The sequence below is a fragment of the Pelodiscus sinensis genome, chromosome 5 (genome assembly GCF_049634645.1).
Source record: "Pelodiscus sinensis isolate JC-2024 chromosome 5, ASM4963464v1, whole genome shotgun sequence".
NCBI classification, from domain to species: Eukaryota; Metazoa; Chordata; order Testudines; family Trionychidae; genus Pelodiscus; species Pelodiscus sinensis.
The window spans coordinates 29,761,109-29,778,529 of record NC_134715.1 but is presented as its reverse complement, the minus strand read 5'-3'; the positions used below and the strand labels follow the sequence as shown (position 1 = coordinate 29,778,529).

The 17,421-nt window shown below is 41.1% G+C and overlaps 1 protein-coding gene across 5 annotated transcripts in view; it reads right to left on the bottom strand.

Annotated features, from left to right (window-relative positions):
- The window catches only part of EGF (epidermal growth factor), a 109,916-nt gene that overhangs the window by 48,384 nt on the left and 44,111 nt on the right, over positions 1–17,421 (bottom strand). For all 5 annotated transcript variants that reach the window (XM_014571590.3, XM_014571589.3, XM_006119278.4 and 2 more), the window contains 5 exons: positions 14,581–14,729; positions 12,100–12,204; positions 9,291–9,514; positions 5,585–5,752; positions 1,472–1,630 (listed from right to left, as the gene is read on the bottom strand). In XM_014571590.3, the coding sequence (XP_014427076.2) occupies positions 1,472–1,630; positions 5,585–5,752; positions 9,291–9,514; positions 12,100–12,204; positions 14,581–14,729 (805 nt within the window). The remainder of the gene's footprint in view (positions 1–1,471; positions 1,631–5,584; positions 5,753–9,290; positions 9,515–12,099; positions 12,205–14,580; positions 14,730–17,421) is intronic.

Here is a 17,421-nt window from a genome sequence, read left to right as displayed (position 1 = left end):
CAGAACTGAATGTAGTCTAGACGCTCTATGTCAACAGAAGTTTTGTCGACAGTATCTGTAGACAAAACTTCTGTCGACAAAACCCTGTAGTCTAGACGTACCCTAACAAAAGTAACTTCTTTCTTTTGTTGTTCTTATATATGCCCCTGCCTCTGTAACTTCCACTCCTATTCATATGATGAAATGAGTTTTACCATGAAAGCTTATGCCCTAATAAATCTGTTAGTCTCAAAGGCTATGTCTAGACTGCAGCACTATTCTGGGATACCTGTCTAACCTCTTGTGGTTGGAGTAATTATTCCTATGGCAATTGTGCTCTTGGAAGTAGCTGCATGTCCCCGCAGCCCCTGAGAAAGTCAGAGCAGGGGGTCTCCACGTGCTATCCTTGCCTGTAGACACCATTCTTGCAGCTCCCATTGATCAATAACGGAGAATCATTTCCAAGAGGTATCCTGGAAAAGCTACGCCGCATCCAAGGAACACATCTGCTTTTCCAAAAAAATTTCAGAAAAGCGGATGCACTCTTTCGCCATTCCTGTAAAGCTCGTTCTACGAGGCAGAAAGGATGTGTTGAAAGATCAGGTTTTTCCAAAATTTGGTACCGTGTAGATGCCACATAGATGTGGTGCCAAATTTCAGAAAAGCCTCTTTTAAAAGAAGGGCAGGAAAAGATACGCAAATTGCATTTTGCAATTTGTATATCTTTTTCTGACTTTTCTTTGTAGTCTAGACATAGCCCAAGGATGTGTCTACAATGCAGGGCTTAGTTTGAAATAAGCTACTCAAATTGAGCTACATCAATTGCATATCTTATTTCGAAATATAGCACTCTTCCTCCGACTTTCCTTATTCCTCATACAATGAGGATTACAGGAGTCAGAGTAAGAAATCCTCCAGCTTGACAGTATTTTGACACTATTTCGAAATAACTGCCTGCTGTCTAGACACAGACTAAGTTATTTCGGAATTGCACTAGTTATTTCTAAATAGTGTTGCTGTGTAGACATACCCTAAAGACTCCTCATTGTTTTTGTAGGTACAGACTAACATGGCTACCCCTCTGAGACTTTCATTCTAGATTCATGAACCAACAGATATTTAAAATGCAAACTTTCATAGCAAGTAACTTGTGATAAAAGTGACTGGGGAAGAAAACCATTCATCCCTATTTGCGGTTTTCTGCTCCAGTTCTCTTTTAAAACATACCTTCTGTCCTTATTTAACCCAGGCCCCTCTGGATTTCATTGATGCTGACTGGACTTCCCAATTTCATATCATCCCTATTTAAACTCTGATGTTTGTTTCTTCTCCCTGATGGTGTTTATTTGCAGCATGACCATTGCAGATTGGTCTCTCCTTCCCCTAAACTCTTCCACTCATCTCTAATCCAGTTCAATGGCTCAACTTGTATCCAGATCAGACTTTTACCTTACAGTACAACAGAAATGACCCATGAAATTGTAACTCTTACCAGACAGCATGATTTCAGCCATCAACAACTGCTTGTTCTGTAGCTCCTCCTCATTGCTAGTATCCCGATATGCACCACTATTCAATGGACTTTGATGAAAGGTTTCCAGTGTTGCTGTTTTATTCTGTGATGCTGCCTTCTTGTGTACAGAGACACCTCCTGAAAATGTTGAAGATGAGTAGAACAGATGTTTGAACTCTACTGAATGAACGTTTTAATTTTTAGTAGTACATAAATCAGTAATTCACGAGTCACAGAATCCGTGACTTTCTGTTTAAAGCAAAAGTCAGATTGTTTCAACTCTGCCCCCAACACCTAAAACATAAAATCCAGTCACTGGCTGGTTTTCTCAAATACAATGGGAAGAAATTAAACTAATTCCCCAATGGCACTTGTCAACGTTGGATGTATAAACATCAATGTCTATGTGTCAAAGTCTAACACCACGAAGTCAGGTACATATGTTACTGCCCCAAGTGGGTCATCTACTGAGGTGTAAAAGAGTGTGATTTTTTTAAACTTTTAAAAAATGCTAAAGGAAGGAACCAGAAACCACCTTACAGGTTTTGATAGCTTTGTAAGATACTGGCATTGTCAGGTGAGCTTACCTGGAGAAGCCAGAATGCTATAGAGAATGGGAGAAGATGGTAAGGTAAGAGACTTGGTGCTTTTTGTCAATCTGGGGGTACCATATCAGAACACAGAATCATAAAAATCAGAGGCACAAAGAACCTTTGATCCATCCTGAGAGGGGCTGGTAAAGAATGGTAGCCTACATTATATTGACTAGTGCCTTGTCAGATGCTTAGTTATAGCACTCTCTCCTGTAATATAATCATTTGAATGAATGAGAATTATTGTTCCCCTATAGAACATACCAAATTTGCTTAAGCTTTTAGTGGGTGAGTTAGGTGGAACTGCAACTTGAAGTTCATGAGGAAAGGCCATAATTTCCAGAGCCAAATGTTATGAAATCTAGACCTGTATGTTGAAATGCATTGTTAAAAACAGGTCCTTTTTACCCTGAATAGAAACACATTACACATCTCCAGGCTCTGACAGTCACAACTAACTTCAGTGAAACCACACAGCAGTGTTTTTTTCCAGCTCAACTATGTGCCAACTATGTTGGCTTGTCTACATCTAGCACAATGCATAAACCAGTGTGTAGGAATGCATTTCAGGATAATATGAGGCATTTTCCAAACTACTTCAGCTGTTGATGCCAGAGCAGAATACAACTGGTGTATTCCTATCTGATGCAAAGAACACTGGCAAGTAGTCACAATGATTTGGAAAATTCTCTCCAGCAGAACCTGGTTAGAACCTAACAATCATGTAACGGTCCTGCTCACAAATAAAGACAAAGCATAGTACATCTCCTATCCTTGACAGGATAACAAGTTTTGTGGATAAGGGAGAAGCAGTGAATGTGGTATACGTAGACTTTAAGTAAGGCATTTGACACAGTCCCGCATGACCTTCTTATCAATAAACTAAGGAAATACAACCTAGATGAGGCTACTATAAGGTGGGTGCATAACTGGCTGGATAACCATTCTCACAGAGTAGCTATTAATGATTCACAGTCATGCAGGAAGGGCATAACAAGTGGGGTTCTGCACGGGTCTGTTTTAGGACCATATCTGTTCAATATCTTCATCAAGAATTTAGCTGCTGGCATAGAGAGTACACTTATTAAGTTTGCAGATGATACTAAGCTGGGAAGGGTTGCAGGTGTTTTGGAGGATAGGGTAAAATTCAAAATGATCTGGACAAACTAGAGAAATGGTCCGAGGTAAATAGGATGAAGTTTAATAAGGACAAATGCAAATTACTCCACTTAGGAAGGAACAATCAGTTTCACACATACAGAATGGGAAGTGATTGTCTAGGAAGGAGTACTGCAGAAAGGGATCTAGGGGTCATAGTGGACCACAAGCTAAATATAAGTCAACAGTGTGACACTGTTGCAAAACAAAGCAAACATGATTCTGGGATGCATTAACAGGAGTGTTGTGAGCAAGACACAAGAAGTCATTCTTCCGCTCTACTCTGTGCTGATTAGGCCTCAATTGGAGTTTTGTGTCCAGTTCTGGGCACCACATTTCAAGAAAGATGTGGAGAAATTGAAGAAGGTCCAGAGAAGAGCAAAAAAAATTATTAAAGATCTAGAAAACATGACCTATGAGGGAAGACTGAAGGAATTGGGCTTGTTTAGTTTGGAAAAGAAAAGACTAAGAGGGGACATGATAGTGGTTTTTGGGTATCTAAAAGGGTGTCACAGGGAGGAAATTGTTCTCCTTGGCCCCTGACGATAGGACAGGAAGCAATGGGCTTAAACTACAGCAAGGGAGGTTTAGGTTGGGCATTAGGAAAAACTTTCTAATAGTCAGGTGTTTAAGCACTGTAATAAATTTCCTGGGGAGGTTGTGGAATATCCATCACTGGAGATATTCAAGGTTAGATAGACATCTTTCAGGGATGATCTAGACAGTGCTTGGTCCTACTGTGAGGGCAGGGGACTGGACTTGATGACCTGTCAAGATCCCTTCCAGTTCTAGTATTCTATGATTTTATGATTCTACTTGGTGAGGAATTGTGTGTAAATCATTTGGCATGCAGACATGAATTATATGCAGAGTCAAAAAGGTTACAAATTCAGTAAGAATCAATAGTGCAGACAGCACATGGCTACATTTTTCTAGAGCTCTCCATGATGAAGCTCAGTGGACTGCACAAAGGTGGGCAAGTATTATTATCCATATATTGCAGATGGGAAAACACACAGAGGTTAAATGTTATCCAAACTCATAGAGCCAGTGAGTGGCAGAGATATGTTGATTTGACCTCCATTCAAAACCCATAAGTGAAAGAAAAAGAGAAGAAAAGCAGGAGATTGTCACAGTAAGAAAATGTCTGGAAAAATTGTTTTTTCAAACTTCTACAAGACTACCACAAATTGTGGAGTAAGAAAAAATACATTACACTATTATTTGACAGCATCCTTTGAAGACAAGTTTTTTCAAAGCTAAAAGAATATAAAATAATAAAATAATAAACAATAATAATACCACCACCTACTGTGGTCTCGGGAATATTCAGAGCCTGACAGGTTTTTCCATTGGGTGTTTTCATAAAGCCTTTCTGACACGAGCAATGGGGAACACCAAATCTGTTTTCACAGATCTGATCACAGCCGCCATTCTCATGAAAGCAGGGATCTGCCCCTAGTCGAAAGACATAATATGTGCACCTGAGCAGGGTGCAGAGAATCCTCACCCAGTATCTTATCTCGTTGGCAGTGCAGATATGAAACAATTGAAAAATTAAAAGCTGGCAGAGAAGCAAAAGCGCTTTTGTTTCTTAAGAGGGAACCTGCACAATAAAGTATATCTGTTATTGTATGACAGTAGAGCAGAACTGCATGCTTTCCATCAAACACAGATATACTTATAGATATAATGCATGCTTTTTATTATTGAACACCTGGAGTCCTATCACCCTCTATCCCCTTCTGTGCATGGGGATAATAAACACAGGGCCAAATTGTGATTGCCTTATGTGATTGCCTTATTGAAACCAAGAGAACAACTTACTTTATTCAATTCAATGCAATATGAAGTTTCCTGAAAGCTCTTCCAATGGATTGAAGATTGTCCCTTGCAGAAAAATAAAGTAGTTTGTTCCTCAGTCCAAAGAACCTTAGAGGTTCCACAGATGCCTTTTGGATATTACTCATTACTAATTTATTTGTGTAAGGAGAATGATGCTCCACAAAGGCTATGGTTATCAAGAGTGTAGCAATTGGGCAAGTTAACACTACAGAAAATATTATATTCTTAGTTTGAAGTAACTGACTTTCGGTATACAAGATCTATTAGCTGCCCCCTCCAAAGTCTATGCACTCCACTGAGAACAAACCCACTTAGGTCTATGAGTTTAAGAGTACGACACAACATCAACAGTTTTTTCGTTATTCTAATAAAAGCTAGTCTGACTGTCACATGTGACCTTTTGAAACATTCTGTCCTCTAAATGTCTATTGTACCAGTTGCAGTGAGCATAAAAAGGAACCAGTAAGGGAATGGCTGCTTAACTTTTGCAGTGTACCTGGTTTCGCCAAAGGATGAACTACAACCACTGATGAGGGTCTCAGCATGCTGCCTCGAAGACGTACCCTGTTTTGGCCGGTCTTCTTGTCCACCCTCATTAACGAAGGCTTAGCCCAGTCAGAGAACCAAATGTGATCCTCAAATACTGCTACATCAAACGGGTGGCCTAGAAAGCAATTATACTCTTCAATTCCTGCTCAAGTTCAAGTGGTACAAGTGAGCACACAACCAAAATAAGTATCCACATACGTCTTTCTAGAAACACAGCAATGCTGTAGAGAAACCCGTACTCGTAGGTATCCATCAGTGTCTGATGGAACAAATCAATGCCCATGAATGGTTGCCACTGCATTGATGAGCAGTGGTACCCAGCTCTTCCTATTCCAAAACATAGGCCCTTTGCCTCTCAAGATTCTCTTTTAGCTGCATAAGCAACTGGTGTCTGGAAAGGATAGGGGGCAGGGAGGACCCCCCAGAGGATCAGGAAGGGGGCATGAGGGAGCACCCCATTTAGCAATCAAAATTTTGTCAGGCACAGTGTGGGTGGGCTCCTGGGTGGTAGCACAAATCGCCTATGTTTACCAATGCGAAGACTGTGATACAGCTGATTCCATTTTGATTCCATCCTACAAGGCACAGTGCTCTGGGTACCTGTGTCTATGCCCAAAGCAGTATACCACATCAGTCACCTACTTAGAATTAACCCTTACAATTTGAAAATTGCACACAGAGTGGCAGTTTTGCCCATGGTAACTATAGCCTTGCACGGATACCAAATGTACATAAGTGGATGAGGATATCTGCAGATCTAAATCAGTGTCCACGGTGCTGCAGGGCTCCACTGGGAACCACAGCAGCAAAAGCAGCAACCTGTTGAGCCACCCCTCCCAAGAGCCGGAACCCAACACCCGCAGCTCCTCCAGCATAACTGTGTCACCCCCAGCACTGCCCCCAGCAGGAGCACAACTGAGGACAGCTGCTGGTGAGCCTGATGCCTGCCCCAGTGGCCAGGTCAGGGAGTTCCAAAGGCAGCACAGCCACCCCAGAGGAGATGTCTGCACAGAACACTGGCTCCTGGGAGTGGTGGCCCATCAGGCTACAGCCTTCAATGTTGGAGTCCCCAGCAAAGCCCTGCAGCTTTTCATACTCACCAATATATATTTTGTATCCCTGCAGGACACTAGTGGTAACAAGATATTCACTATATTTGAAAATTTAAACATAAGAAGGTGGTTTCAAAATACAAGGAGGGCAATTCAGAGGTAAGGATACCGAATACTGTTGTATAGATTTTTTTAAAAGAAATCTCTGCTGTCTAATTCTGGCTATTTCAGAGTAAGAGATTGCTGTTAGCTTGCTATGGGCCTATACATTTAGACAAGTCATCCTCTCCTCTATGCACCCACAGATAGATCACATATACTGGACCTGCATTTTAGCTGCTCTGGAGGGAATTCTAAACTCCTACCAAATTGTGGATATTTGCCCTATTTTATTGGCCTTTAGCATCAGGTATTCCTGTTGAGTGATGGGTATTTCCTTCAGGAATTCAATTTACACATAATCCTTTGCATGCACAACTGGAAAAACACTGTCCATATGAGTAAAATACTACCAGCGTAACCAGTCCTATTGGATACTTACTCCAGGATAGTCTTTTTTCAGTTTTGCTTATTCACCTTCCAAAGTAACAATTTAGCTAAACTAAAAAAAGATACTTTTATACCAGAATTACAGTATCTACACAGCCGGTTTTAGCAGTATTGGTTTCAATTCACATTTCCACTTATATAGAAGAAAAGTTTCTTTATGGACAAGACCATTTAATTTTTCTTAAATGTTGTATGAGTTTTGGCAATCCTTATATATCCCATGAGCATACCTCGTCAAGTACTCCACACCAGGCTCATTCACTTGGCTTTATTCTCTTTTTACTTCATTCCATGATGTTTGAGTAATTAGCCAACATCCTGAATAATGTCCTCATCCAAATATTGAATCATTTTATTATACAAAAAGTGTTCTCCTGGAAGACCAAAACCCTCCCATCCTGTTGCTCATGTCAATCATTTATCCACAACTTAAAAATCAATAGTAAAAGGGGGGAAATTATCCAATAAAATAAAAAATAAGTAAAAAAAAGATCCATGTTACATCATGTAGAAGCAGGGTTGCATACCATGACTATGCATCTCCTAACATAACAAAGACTATATACACAAATTGAAGCCTTTGCTGTTGGTCCCCTAGAACAACTGCTTGCAGCTTTGTTTTTATTCGTGCTACCAGACAGTCATAATAATAGAACAAATCTAAAAATACCTTATCTGCCTTGTATGCAGCTGTCATCAGATGTCCATGCATTCTACTCATTATTCACATATGACCTGTAACTACGGTGACACTAGATGGCACCCGTGCAATAAGAATGCATACTTACACCCAAGTATGCATAAAGTATTTAGATACTCTTGGGAAGGTTTGAAGCTATGTGTGGTCAGGGCACAATGTATTAATCTTCAAATGCTCATGGGTCCAGCTGAGTGTTTATCAAAGCACATCATTCAAAAATAATATAAAGTTATATACATACTGTACAATAATACTACACATAGACTGAGACCAGACATTTTAAGAAAGAGACTTTTTTTAAAAAAAAAGCCCAAATATTTAAAAAATTCCCTGAATCGGACTTGCTGACAGAAATCCCAGTCCTACAGCAAACTGTCAATGTGCACCCTAGAAAGGGATGGCCACTGCCATCCGTATCACCTCACATGATCCTAAGAGCCCTGGTGCCCATCTGGGCAATTTACAAGGGCCTGGGATCACCAGATGCTTTAAAATCATTCAAACCCTTGGGCAATTGCTCCCCCCACATCACGGAGCTTTGCTGGAAAAAAGCGCCAGTCTAGACGCTGATCTTAAGGAAAATAAAGCCTTTTCCAAAAGATCTCTTATCCCTCTTAAGCTCTGTGCCAAAAAAAAGCGGTAGCCATTTTATGCTAATGAAGCGGGGGAGATTTAAATCCCCGCTTCATTAGCAATTGCGATACGTCTAATTTGCATCCCTTTTCCGAAAAAGGGATGCAATCTAGACATAGCCCACGTGTTTGGCTATCAGTTACACTCTGCAGAGGCTTCTGTTCTAGCCCGCTCCCCAAGGTTAGCCCTCTGTCTTGTCTCAAATCACAGCAAGGTGGAACAGCAAGGAAGTAATAGCCACAAACATCTTGCAGAGATCGTCTTTCCATTGTATTAGAACTGTGTATTTAGAGACATCTGCATGTTGAAGACTGTATAGACATAGTCCTCGACACAAAGAGCTTAAATCTAAAGGCCTGATTTCTCCTCTCACTTACGTAAGTGGAACTCCACTGATGTATGTATGCAGTGAAACAATGACACAAGAAACAAGCGTATCATTTTCTTAGTGGGACAGATCTTCCAAGGAAGACAGCACAGAATCCTATGCAATACATTTGGGGTAGTCTCTTACAACTAGAGAGTGATTAATAAGGGTTATCTCTTGCACAGGTGTTGATGAATATACAAAATTCTACATTGACTTACTACAATCCCATTAACATCAACAGAGCTACAGAGGATGTAAATCAGTGAAGAATCTGGCCAACAATTCAGATTAACATGCACACAGACATAAAAAATTACATAGCAAGTAATCATCGATCCCAAAACCTCACCTACATCGTTCTGTGCAAGTATTTGGCGGTTAGAGCCATCCAGATTTGCAGTTTCAATAACAGACTGTTTAGCATCACACCAATACAACTTGTCAGCTAAGCAGTCAACTGTTATTCCACTGGGCCACACCAGGTCCATGCTTGCTATAACCCGACGATCATTGCCTTGTAGGGAAGCACTTTCGATCCGTGGATTGACCCCCAAGTCAGTCCAGAAGAGTCTCCTTCAGTGAACAAAGCACACAAAGGAGTCAGTAAGAAAATATCATGCATTTATTTGTTTTGGAAAATTCTTCCATGGCAGTCTGACTGTAGCAAGTCAGAGAATGCATAGGCACCTGTCCTGCAAGCAAATATTTTGAATACTGAGCTTTTAAAAATTGTTTTAAGATCCCAGATCATTGCATTAATATATGTGTTGTTGTGAACATAACCTTTGAAAAATCATCTCCTTCATCTGCTTCCTGCCAAGTTTGGAGTTTAGGGTTCCGTGTTTCCCTTGCAACTCTGTAATGATGGAGAGATTGCTGCATTAGGGATTGTGATAGCAGCAACTATTACAAGGCACATCTGGAATCCTGAATGCGCATCTCAGCTAGCAAGCCAGCAAGGAAATTACTTTCTTCTATTTTATTTTATATACTAAAAGAAACCAATAATGAGCCCTGGCCTAAATATTTCAGACAGAAAGATTCTTGATGCTTCAATTTATGGGTGCCCAACCCAAAATGTTCTGAAGAAGCATGATTATCAGAGGTTTGGGGCACAATATTTTCTGGAAATCAGGCCCATTTCAGGTGACTGAAGTTGGGCACTTAAAAATTAAGGCAGGTAGAATCACTAAACATTTTTGGGCCTGAGATTTTCCCTAGTGTAATCCCAGTGACTTGAGTGGAGTTACATCAAGGATGAATGTGGCCAAGTTATCTGCTTTTCTTAAATGTATGTATTTAGGCTCCAAATCCTACTCGCCTTGCATAAGTAGTTCCTCTGACGTCAAAGGAGTGTTAATGGAGAGTACCGTCCTGTCCCACGGTGTTATTGATATGTTTGTTTGACTTTGAATTTCATCTTCAATACTGACCTTTACCATCGTATACTCTACCACAATTCTTTGTTGTTTCTTTAGCCTTTAACTCCTTACCAGAGAAATTTTCACAAGGCTGTAATTCTACACTTCACCATATCTGCCCCTCCCTAATGCAATCTTTGCTTCAACTTTGAACAGTGATTCATCATTTACTATTTCAAAATCATCTTGTCAACAGCAATCAAAACTCACCTGTACTTCTGCTTGCTTTTTCAGGCATGAGACCATAAAAAGCTCTGACATTCTGTGACATACTATACATAGGTCAATCTTACTTTCAACTTGAGATTTGGGTTTATTACTAACTTATAATTAATTCTCTAAGCTCAGATATTCTTAAGTATTTTCCCTGGAGACCCTCTGTGTCCCGTACCTTTGTTCCATCACCACTTTCAAATTCTCCCAAACCTTTTATTTCCTGGGTGGAATTAACAAGGTCCACCTACTCTTTGCAAAGAGAAGTAATTATACTGTACTATCCTGCAGAGTAAACACACCTGACATCAAAATGTCTCAGAAGACTCCTGCATCACTAATTCAGGTTCTAGAAACCATCCTGATATGCACATGATGAAATCCTGGCCCAGATGAAGTCCATGGTGGGAGTTTTGCCATTAACTTCAATGAGGCCAGAACTTCACCAATAATCCTAAAACATCTCTTGGTGTTTCTAAGGTCTTTCAACATACTATATATATGCCACCAGCCTACACTGATGAGATATAAGTGCAGATACATGTTTATATTTGTGCACCTTCACACATCGAGTAGATTATTATGGATCTGATTTCAAGGACTGCAACACTACTTAAAAGTGAGTATGATAATTTCAATAGAATTCCTTCCCTGGTCAAAAGAGAAATGACTTTCACAGCTCAGCATAGACTGGCCTGCAAAATATATGATCCTTTTTAACTAATAGCATACAGCAGAGAGGGTAACTTAAACAATATATATAGATTTTCTTCGTTTTACTCTGTACAATTTATCCCCAGTGCCAGGTGCAAATTGTACAAAACATACAGTAATCATATAACAGGACTATGTAGCACTTTAAAGACTAACAAGATGGTTTATTATCTAATAAACCATCTTGTTAGTCTTTAAAGTGCTACATAGTCCTGTTTTTTGATTCAGCTACGCCAGACTAACATGGCTACATTTCTATCAGTAATCACATAATTCCTGCAATTACCTCTCATCTAACAATAGCCCAGCAGCAAAAAAAAGAAGCTGTAAGTATTTTTAAACCCTGTTTCTAGATTCCCACTGCTACTGCTGCCCACCCACACAAAACTAGGGAGACAGCATGTGTGGTTAGAGTGTGTTCCAAAGGCAAATGTGTGTCTTTACTAAAAAAGTTAAATGGAGGCAGATTCTTGGGGGGAAAAAATCCTGTTCCAAGATCAGTTGGGTACTGATTGACCATGAAGAACTGATAAAACTGAGTAGAGCCAAGTAACGGCAGGTATTTGGCAAAATTCTCCCACTCAACTCCATCATCTTCACCCCCCATGCCCCCAATTACAGTTTCACTGGGCAGTCCACTTCCAACAGTGGGAAGTGGACAAGTATCCTAGAATGAGATCAGGAAACTCGGTTTATAAGGGCAAAGACAGGACCCGAACTCTGACTTTGTAATTAGAAAGGGGAACAAAACTTTAATCTTTACCTTCCTCCCCACCTACTCTTCACTCAGTAATATCTGTTATTTCTTACTTGGCTAATGGGTGAACAGCAATCCCTCGAGGCTGGAGGACATCCTCCTTGATGATCATTTCTCTGTGTATTCCATTCAACTCACTCCTCCCAATATATGACTTCCTGAAATATACATGATGCAGTTTGAGCCATTACTGTTGTCATCTTCATTCCCTGTTTTACCAAATATACTCACTCAATAGTCCCACTGCTGCAGCTGCCTACCCCACCCAAAACTAGGGAGATGACATTTGTGGTCACAGTGTGTCCCAAAGGAAACTATGTGACTTTGCTAGAAAAGTCATAGAAAAGCAGCACCTTGAAAGAAAAAAAAAAAAAGACCTGTTCAAGGTAAATTGAGTGCTGATTTGAACAGTAATTTGCTTGAGCTGACCATAAAAGGTACTGAATGGCATTTTAAATACAGACACTAGTCCTGCCAGCTCTGATTGGCTTGTTCTTATCATCTTTCATGTCATAGCTGCATGATTTGGCCCAATGAAATGATGGCAGAAAACCCACTGCAGGAAATTGTAAGCACGCTTTTTTTCAGGTAGGTAGAGAACTGCATATCTGTTAATCAAAAGCATTAATAAGAATCAAGAGTAGAATAAGCTCCTGAACAAGGCACAGTGCTCGAGGGAAAAAGTAAAAACACTTTTCTCTACATAGCGTTTTCCTTCAGAGGTCTCAAAGCACTTTACAAAGACAGGTACATATCATTCTCCTCACTCCACAGGCAGGGAAACTGAGTCATTCATGTGTGTGTCCAAGCAAACACAGAAAACCTGGGACAAAAACAGATGGTCTGATTCCCAGTCCGTTATTTTATTCAGAAAAGACAGGTGACATCTTACTCTCATAAATGATATCCAGGAGAACAAATGTCAGAATAGCAATAACATCTGACTGAAAGCAAACCTACATCCTTCCATTCCTAGCTGAATCAACAAGGGTAGGGCAAGCAGTGGCAGGCTGGAAGGGGGAATGTGGGTAAGGGAGAAAATAAAAAACAGTGGCTCAAAATGGGTGGTGGGTACAGTTTCAAAGCTCCATCCATGAACTATACCTTCTGAAAGAAGGGTGTCAGAACTTTGCTAATTTGTATACAAAAGGTTGATCCACATATTTGCCAGACAGTTTGCAAACAAAAATAGCCTTGATATATACATCACAGAGGGAGAAAGGTGCAATTTGGGGTACAGCACATACAGTAAGTAGTAAGATGTCCTGAATATTCAGAATCACTTTTGATTAACTACTAAAATGTTGGTCTTGGTATGTAGCCACTCTTCATCTGTCCTAGAATATAACCACTATCTGTTGCTCTAATCCAGTGGTCTCAAAGTATGAGATCACTTTTTGAATTTAAGTGCAATCCAGGATCTACCTCAGACTCGAATACCCTTGCCCTGCCTCCCTCCTTCCCCTTCTCTGAGGCCCCTTCTCACTCCATCCTCCTCCTCCTTCCTCACTCACTTTTATCAGGCAGAGGTTAGGGGTGCAGGAGGATTCAGGACTAGGGCTGGGGTTTGGAATGCTGGCTCCAGCTGAGCACTGCTTACCACAGGTGGCTTCTGGGTGCTGGTGCAGGGGGCTAAGGCAGGCTCACCCCTACCCTGGCCCTGCACCACTCTCAAAAGCAGCCAGCAAACTCTCTCCATCCCTGCCCCCCTCATCTCTGTGGCAATGGGGTACAGGGTGGAGGGACAGGCCCCCTGACATCAGTATCCCTCCTTCCTCATCTTTCCATGCCCTGCACAGCAAACAGGAGGCTCCGAGGGGTGAGGGGCACCTCCAAGACAGAGGGCAGGAGCAGCACAGCAGTGCTGAGAGGGGCAGATGAAGTGCCTTCACTTGATAGCCTCCTGGCCAAACCTGTCAGGATCACCTATCAAAGGTTCCAAGATCTACCAGTAGATCCTGACCTCCTGGTTGGTGACCACTGCTAATCCAACACGGCCTTTTTACCAAAGCTGTGCTTTCTTTTTCTCCATGCGTAGTGTAATGTATTACGTTGTCCACTAGTGAGCAAGGCACAAGGAGGACATAATCCTTTCTATGACAGTGAATTGACCTCCTTAAACTCAAGGAGATCTGTACTTTAGAAGACAAGGGTCCGGTGCTATATCCCAGATGTGTCACGTATTCATGTTCATGATGCTCGTATGCAGCATGCTTTCTACATTCACTGCAATTGAGCCTGAACATCTGGTCTGCACAAAGACAGATCACTGAAATTGGATGGGAATTGTGACTGTACAAGAAATACAATATCAGAATCACAGAGAATTGTTCTTTTTTGACACACTTTCATACACTTGATTTTGATTTTCAGATGCTAAACTTCCATTTGGCAATGATTTGCAGTCACTATATAAAATACTAATAGTTTTCAAGTAACATGGCCACTTATCCCCCTATTACACTTCAGTTATTCCGTATATTTTATGACAATACTTTATGTGCTCTTGCATCAGGGCAGAGAGAAGAGCATACCCTCTGTCTGTCCAATACAATTTACGGTTAATCCAGTCCACAGCAAGACCTTCAGGTATATCTATAGCTTCATAAATAATTTTTTCACGATTTGAGCCATCCAGATTAGCTCGTTCTATCCACTTCAAGACTGTGTGTGCAAAATAAATCTGTTAAGAGGAAACAAAAGAGTTATTTCCCACATTTTCATGGAGAATATCTGTCCAACTTCCCTGATCTTACTGTTCCACTCAAACTGTGAATTTTCTTTTTAGAAACATCCCTATTCACGTATTTACCAAATGGTAACCTGTGATTATTGATCAGACAAAGAGGCACTTAACCTTCAACCAGAATGACTTCTGCAGGCTGAGCGTGCTTAACTATAAATCCTCGTTGCCCTACATACCATCTCCTGAATAACCTAAGGTTCTCTTTCAGACAGCAGCCTCCTGAAGTGAAGCATGGTACATAAAACAAGACAAGAATGAGGCAGCAAATATGTATTAATATTTAGCTGGCAGATCATATGACTAAATAAAAACATGTGTGTATGGGGGGGAGGATATAATGTGCTCCTGTTCCACATGGTTTCGAATTTTCTCGTTTTTTTCTCAAACAACAGGCTCCAGTTCTGCAGGATGTTCTAGGATCTAGCTCTAACAGCGTGTCAGGCAGGCACAAAGGTCTGCCCTTTGCAGAGAAACTTGCAAGATTTCAGCCAAAATTTGAGATTTTTCACTGTCTAGAGTTATGATCACCACTGCTAACAAGAGGTGGAAAGGCCATTTTATACTTCATATCAGCAGAGAACTGTATCCTGAACTGCAAAACTACATATGAAATAACATTAAACCTCACTGCAAATGCTAACAGCATCATAAATGTCTTTGCACTGATTGTAGATTTTTTTATTGAGCCTTTAACTCAACTCCAACAAACTCTCATTCCCTTCAAAGGGGATTTTGCATGAAATGAGTGAAGGATCTGCCCCACAGTGGCCCATGACCCCAATTCTACAAAGACTTATGCATGGGCTTAACTTTAAACACATGAGGCGTCCTGTTGCTTTCAAAGTGATGATTTGTGTTTACATAATTCTGCAGGATTGGAGCCTATATATGGAAGAAGAATGGGTTGGTATTTTTAAAACCTCCCATTTAGCAACTCCAGCATGCAGCCCTCCAGTGAAACCCCTTGTCCAGCTACCAGCATGCAACCCTCCCAAGGGAGCCCCCTACCACCAGTGTCAGCTAACTGCAGGTACGTGCCCTGCCCCCCTCACTTGCTCTTCTTTCCTCTGTGCGGAGCTACTCTTCACTGGGTCAGTGCTGTAGCTATTGGCCATGGCTGGTGCAGCCCCAAGGTACCCAGCTCCCTCTTCTGTGCAGCCTCCACGCTCCCTAGGCAACCCCAGAAGATAACGATGGGGTGTGTGCACTCCGAGCCAAGCACCCACAGGAACCCGAGTGCTAGGGGGTTTGCTGTCTTGTCGTTACTTCCCATGTGCTGCGAAAACAACCACGTACGTCTGTACCCTATCTAGCTGTTTCTGATAGCAAGAGCACTGGGGGAAGGGGATGAGCAGCTGCCCTCATTTATCTGAGCCCCCAATTACCCAAATAAAATGTGCATCCCCCATAGTATTCAGATAAACTCAAGCATCCTGCATTATCTTAGAGAACTGTGGAGAGAAGTCTTTTTATAAAGAGGAAACTAGCTATTATACAAGGCTTAACAAAGCAGCATTCAACCATCCCTCTGCCAGACTCATCAGGCTCAGAGCTTTGGGATGAAGCAGTGCTCACTGACTCCCATCCGGCAAGCTGCTCCATTTGGGCTGACTCCTGAGTCCAGAAGGAATACCAGACAGGATCAGGACCACATTCTGAAAGGCTAACAAGCCAGCCACATTTGCAGCAGGTTGGTTTAACACTACTAGGAAATGTGGATATAATGCTTGTTAAAATAGCCCCTACATAAGGTATGGGTTGTGATGCCTAGGTTTTCTATGATCCTTCAATAAAAGCACCTGATATATTTCCAGGAAATTATTCTGAAATTTAAAGTGAGAAATCAATTGATTGCACAAGCTTATGTCCTAATAAATATGTTCGTCTCTAAGGGGACATCTACAAAGCAAAATTATTTCAAAATAACTTAGTCCGTGTCTACACAGCAGGCAGTTATTTTGAAATAATGTTGAAATACTGTCAGTCTGGAGGACTGCTTACTCCAACTCCTGTAACCTTCATTGTACAAGGAGTAAGGGAAGTCGGAGGAAGAGTACTCTGTTTAGAAATAAGTGCTGTATAGACACTCCTAATTTCGAAATAAGCTATTTCAAAATAAGTTACGCAATTGACGTAGCTCAATTTGCATAGTTTATTTTGAATTAAGCCCTACTTTGTAGACACACCCTAAGGGTGCGTCTACGCAGCAGTATCCAGAATAACAGCTGTTATTCCAAAATAACAATGTGAGCATCTACACAGCAATTGCATTATTTTGAAATAAATCTGAAACAACAGATGGCTTATTCCTCCTTCCATGAGGAATAATGCCTATTCCAAAACAGCTATTTCAATAGAGCTGTGGAGTGGATGATCTACTGCTGCTGTTTCAAAATAGCTCCTCCCCAGGCCATTCAAAGTAATTACTCCCTAGTATTTCCTGGAGCTCCAAACTGAGGTAGCACATTCCATTAGGGGAGCCTGCCTCAGACTAATTTTGAGGCTTCCCTGTAGTGTAGACACGCTATTTCAAAATAAGCTATTTCAGAGTATTTCTTCCAGAATAGCTTATTCTGAAATAAGCGTACAGTGTAGACATACTCTAAGGTGCCACAGGACTTCTCGTTGT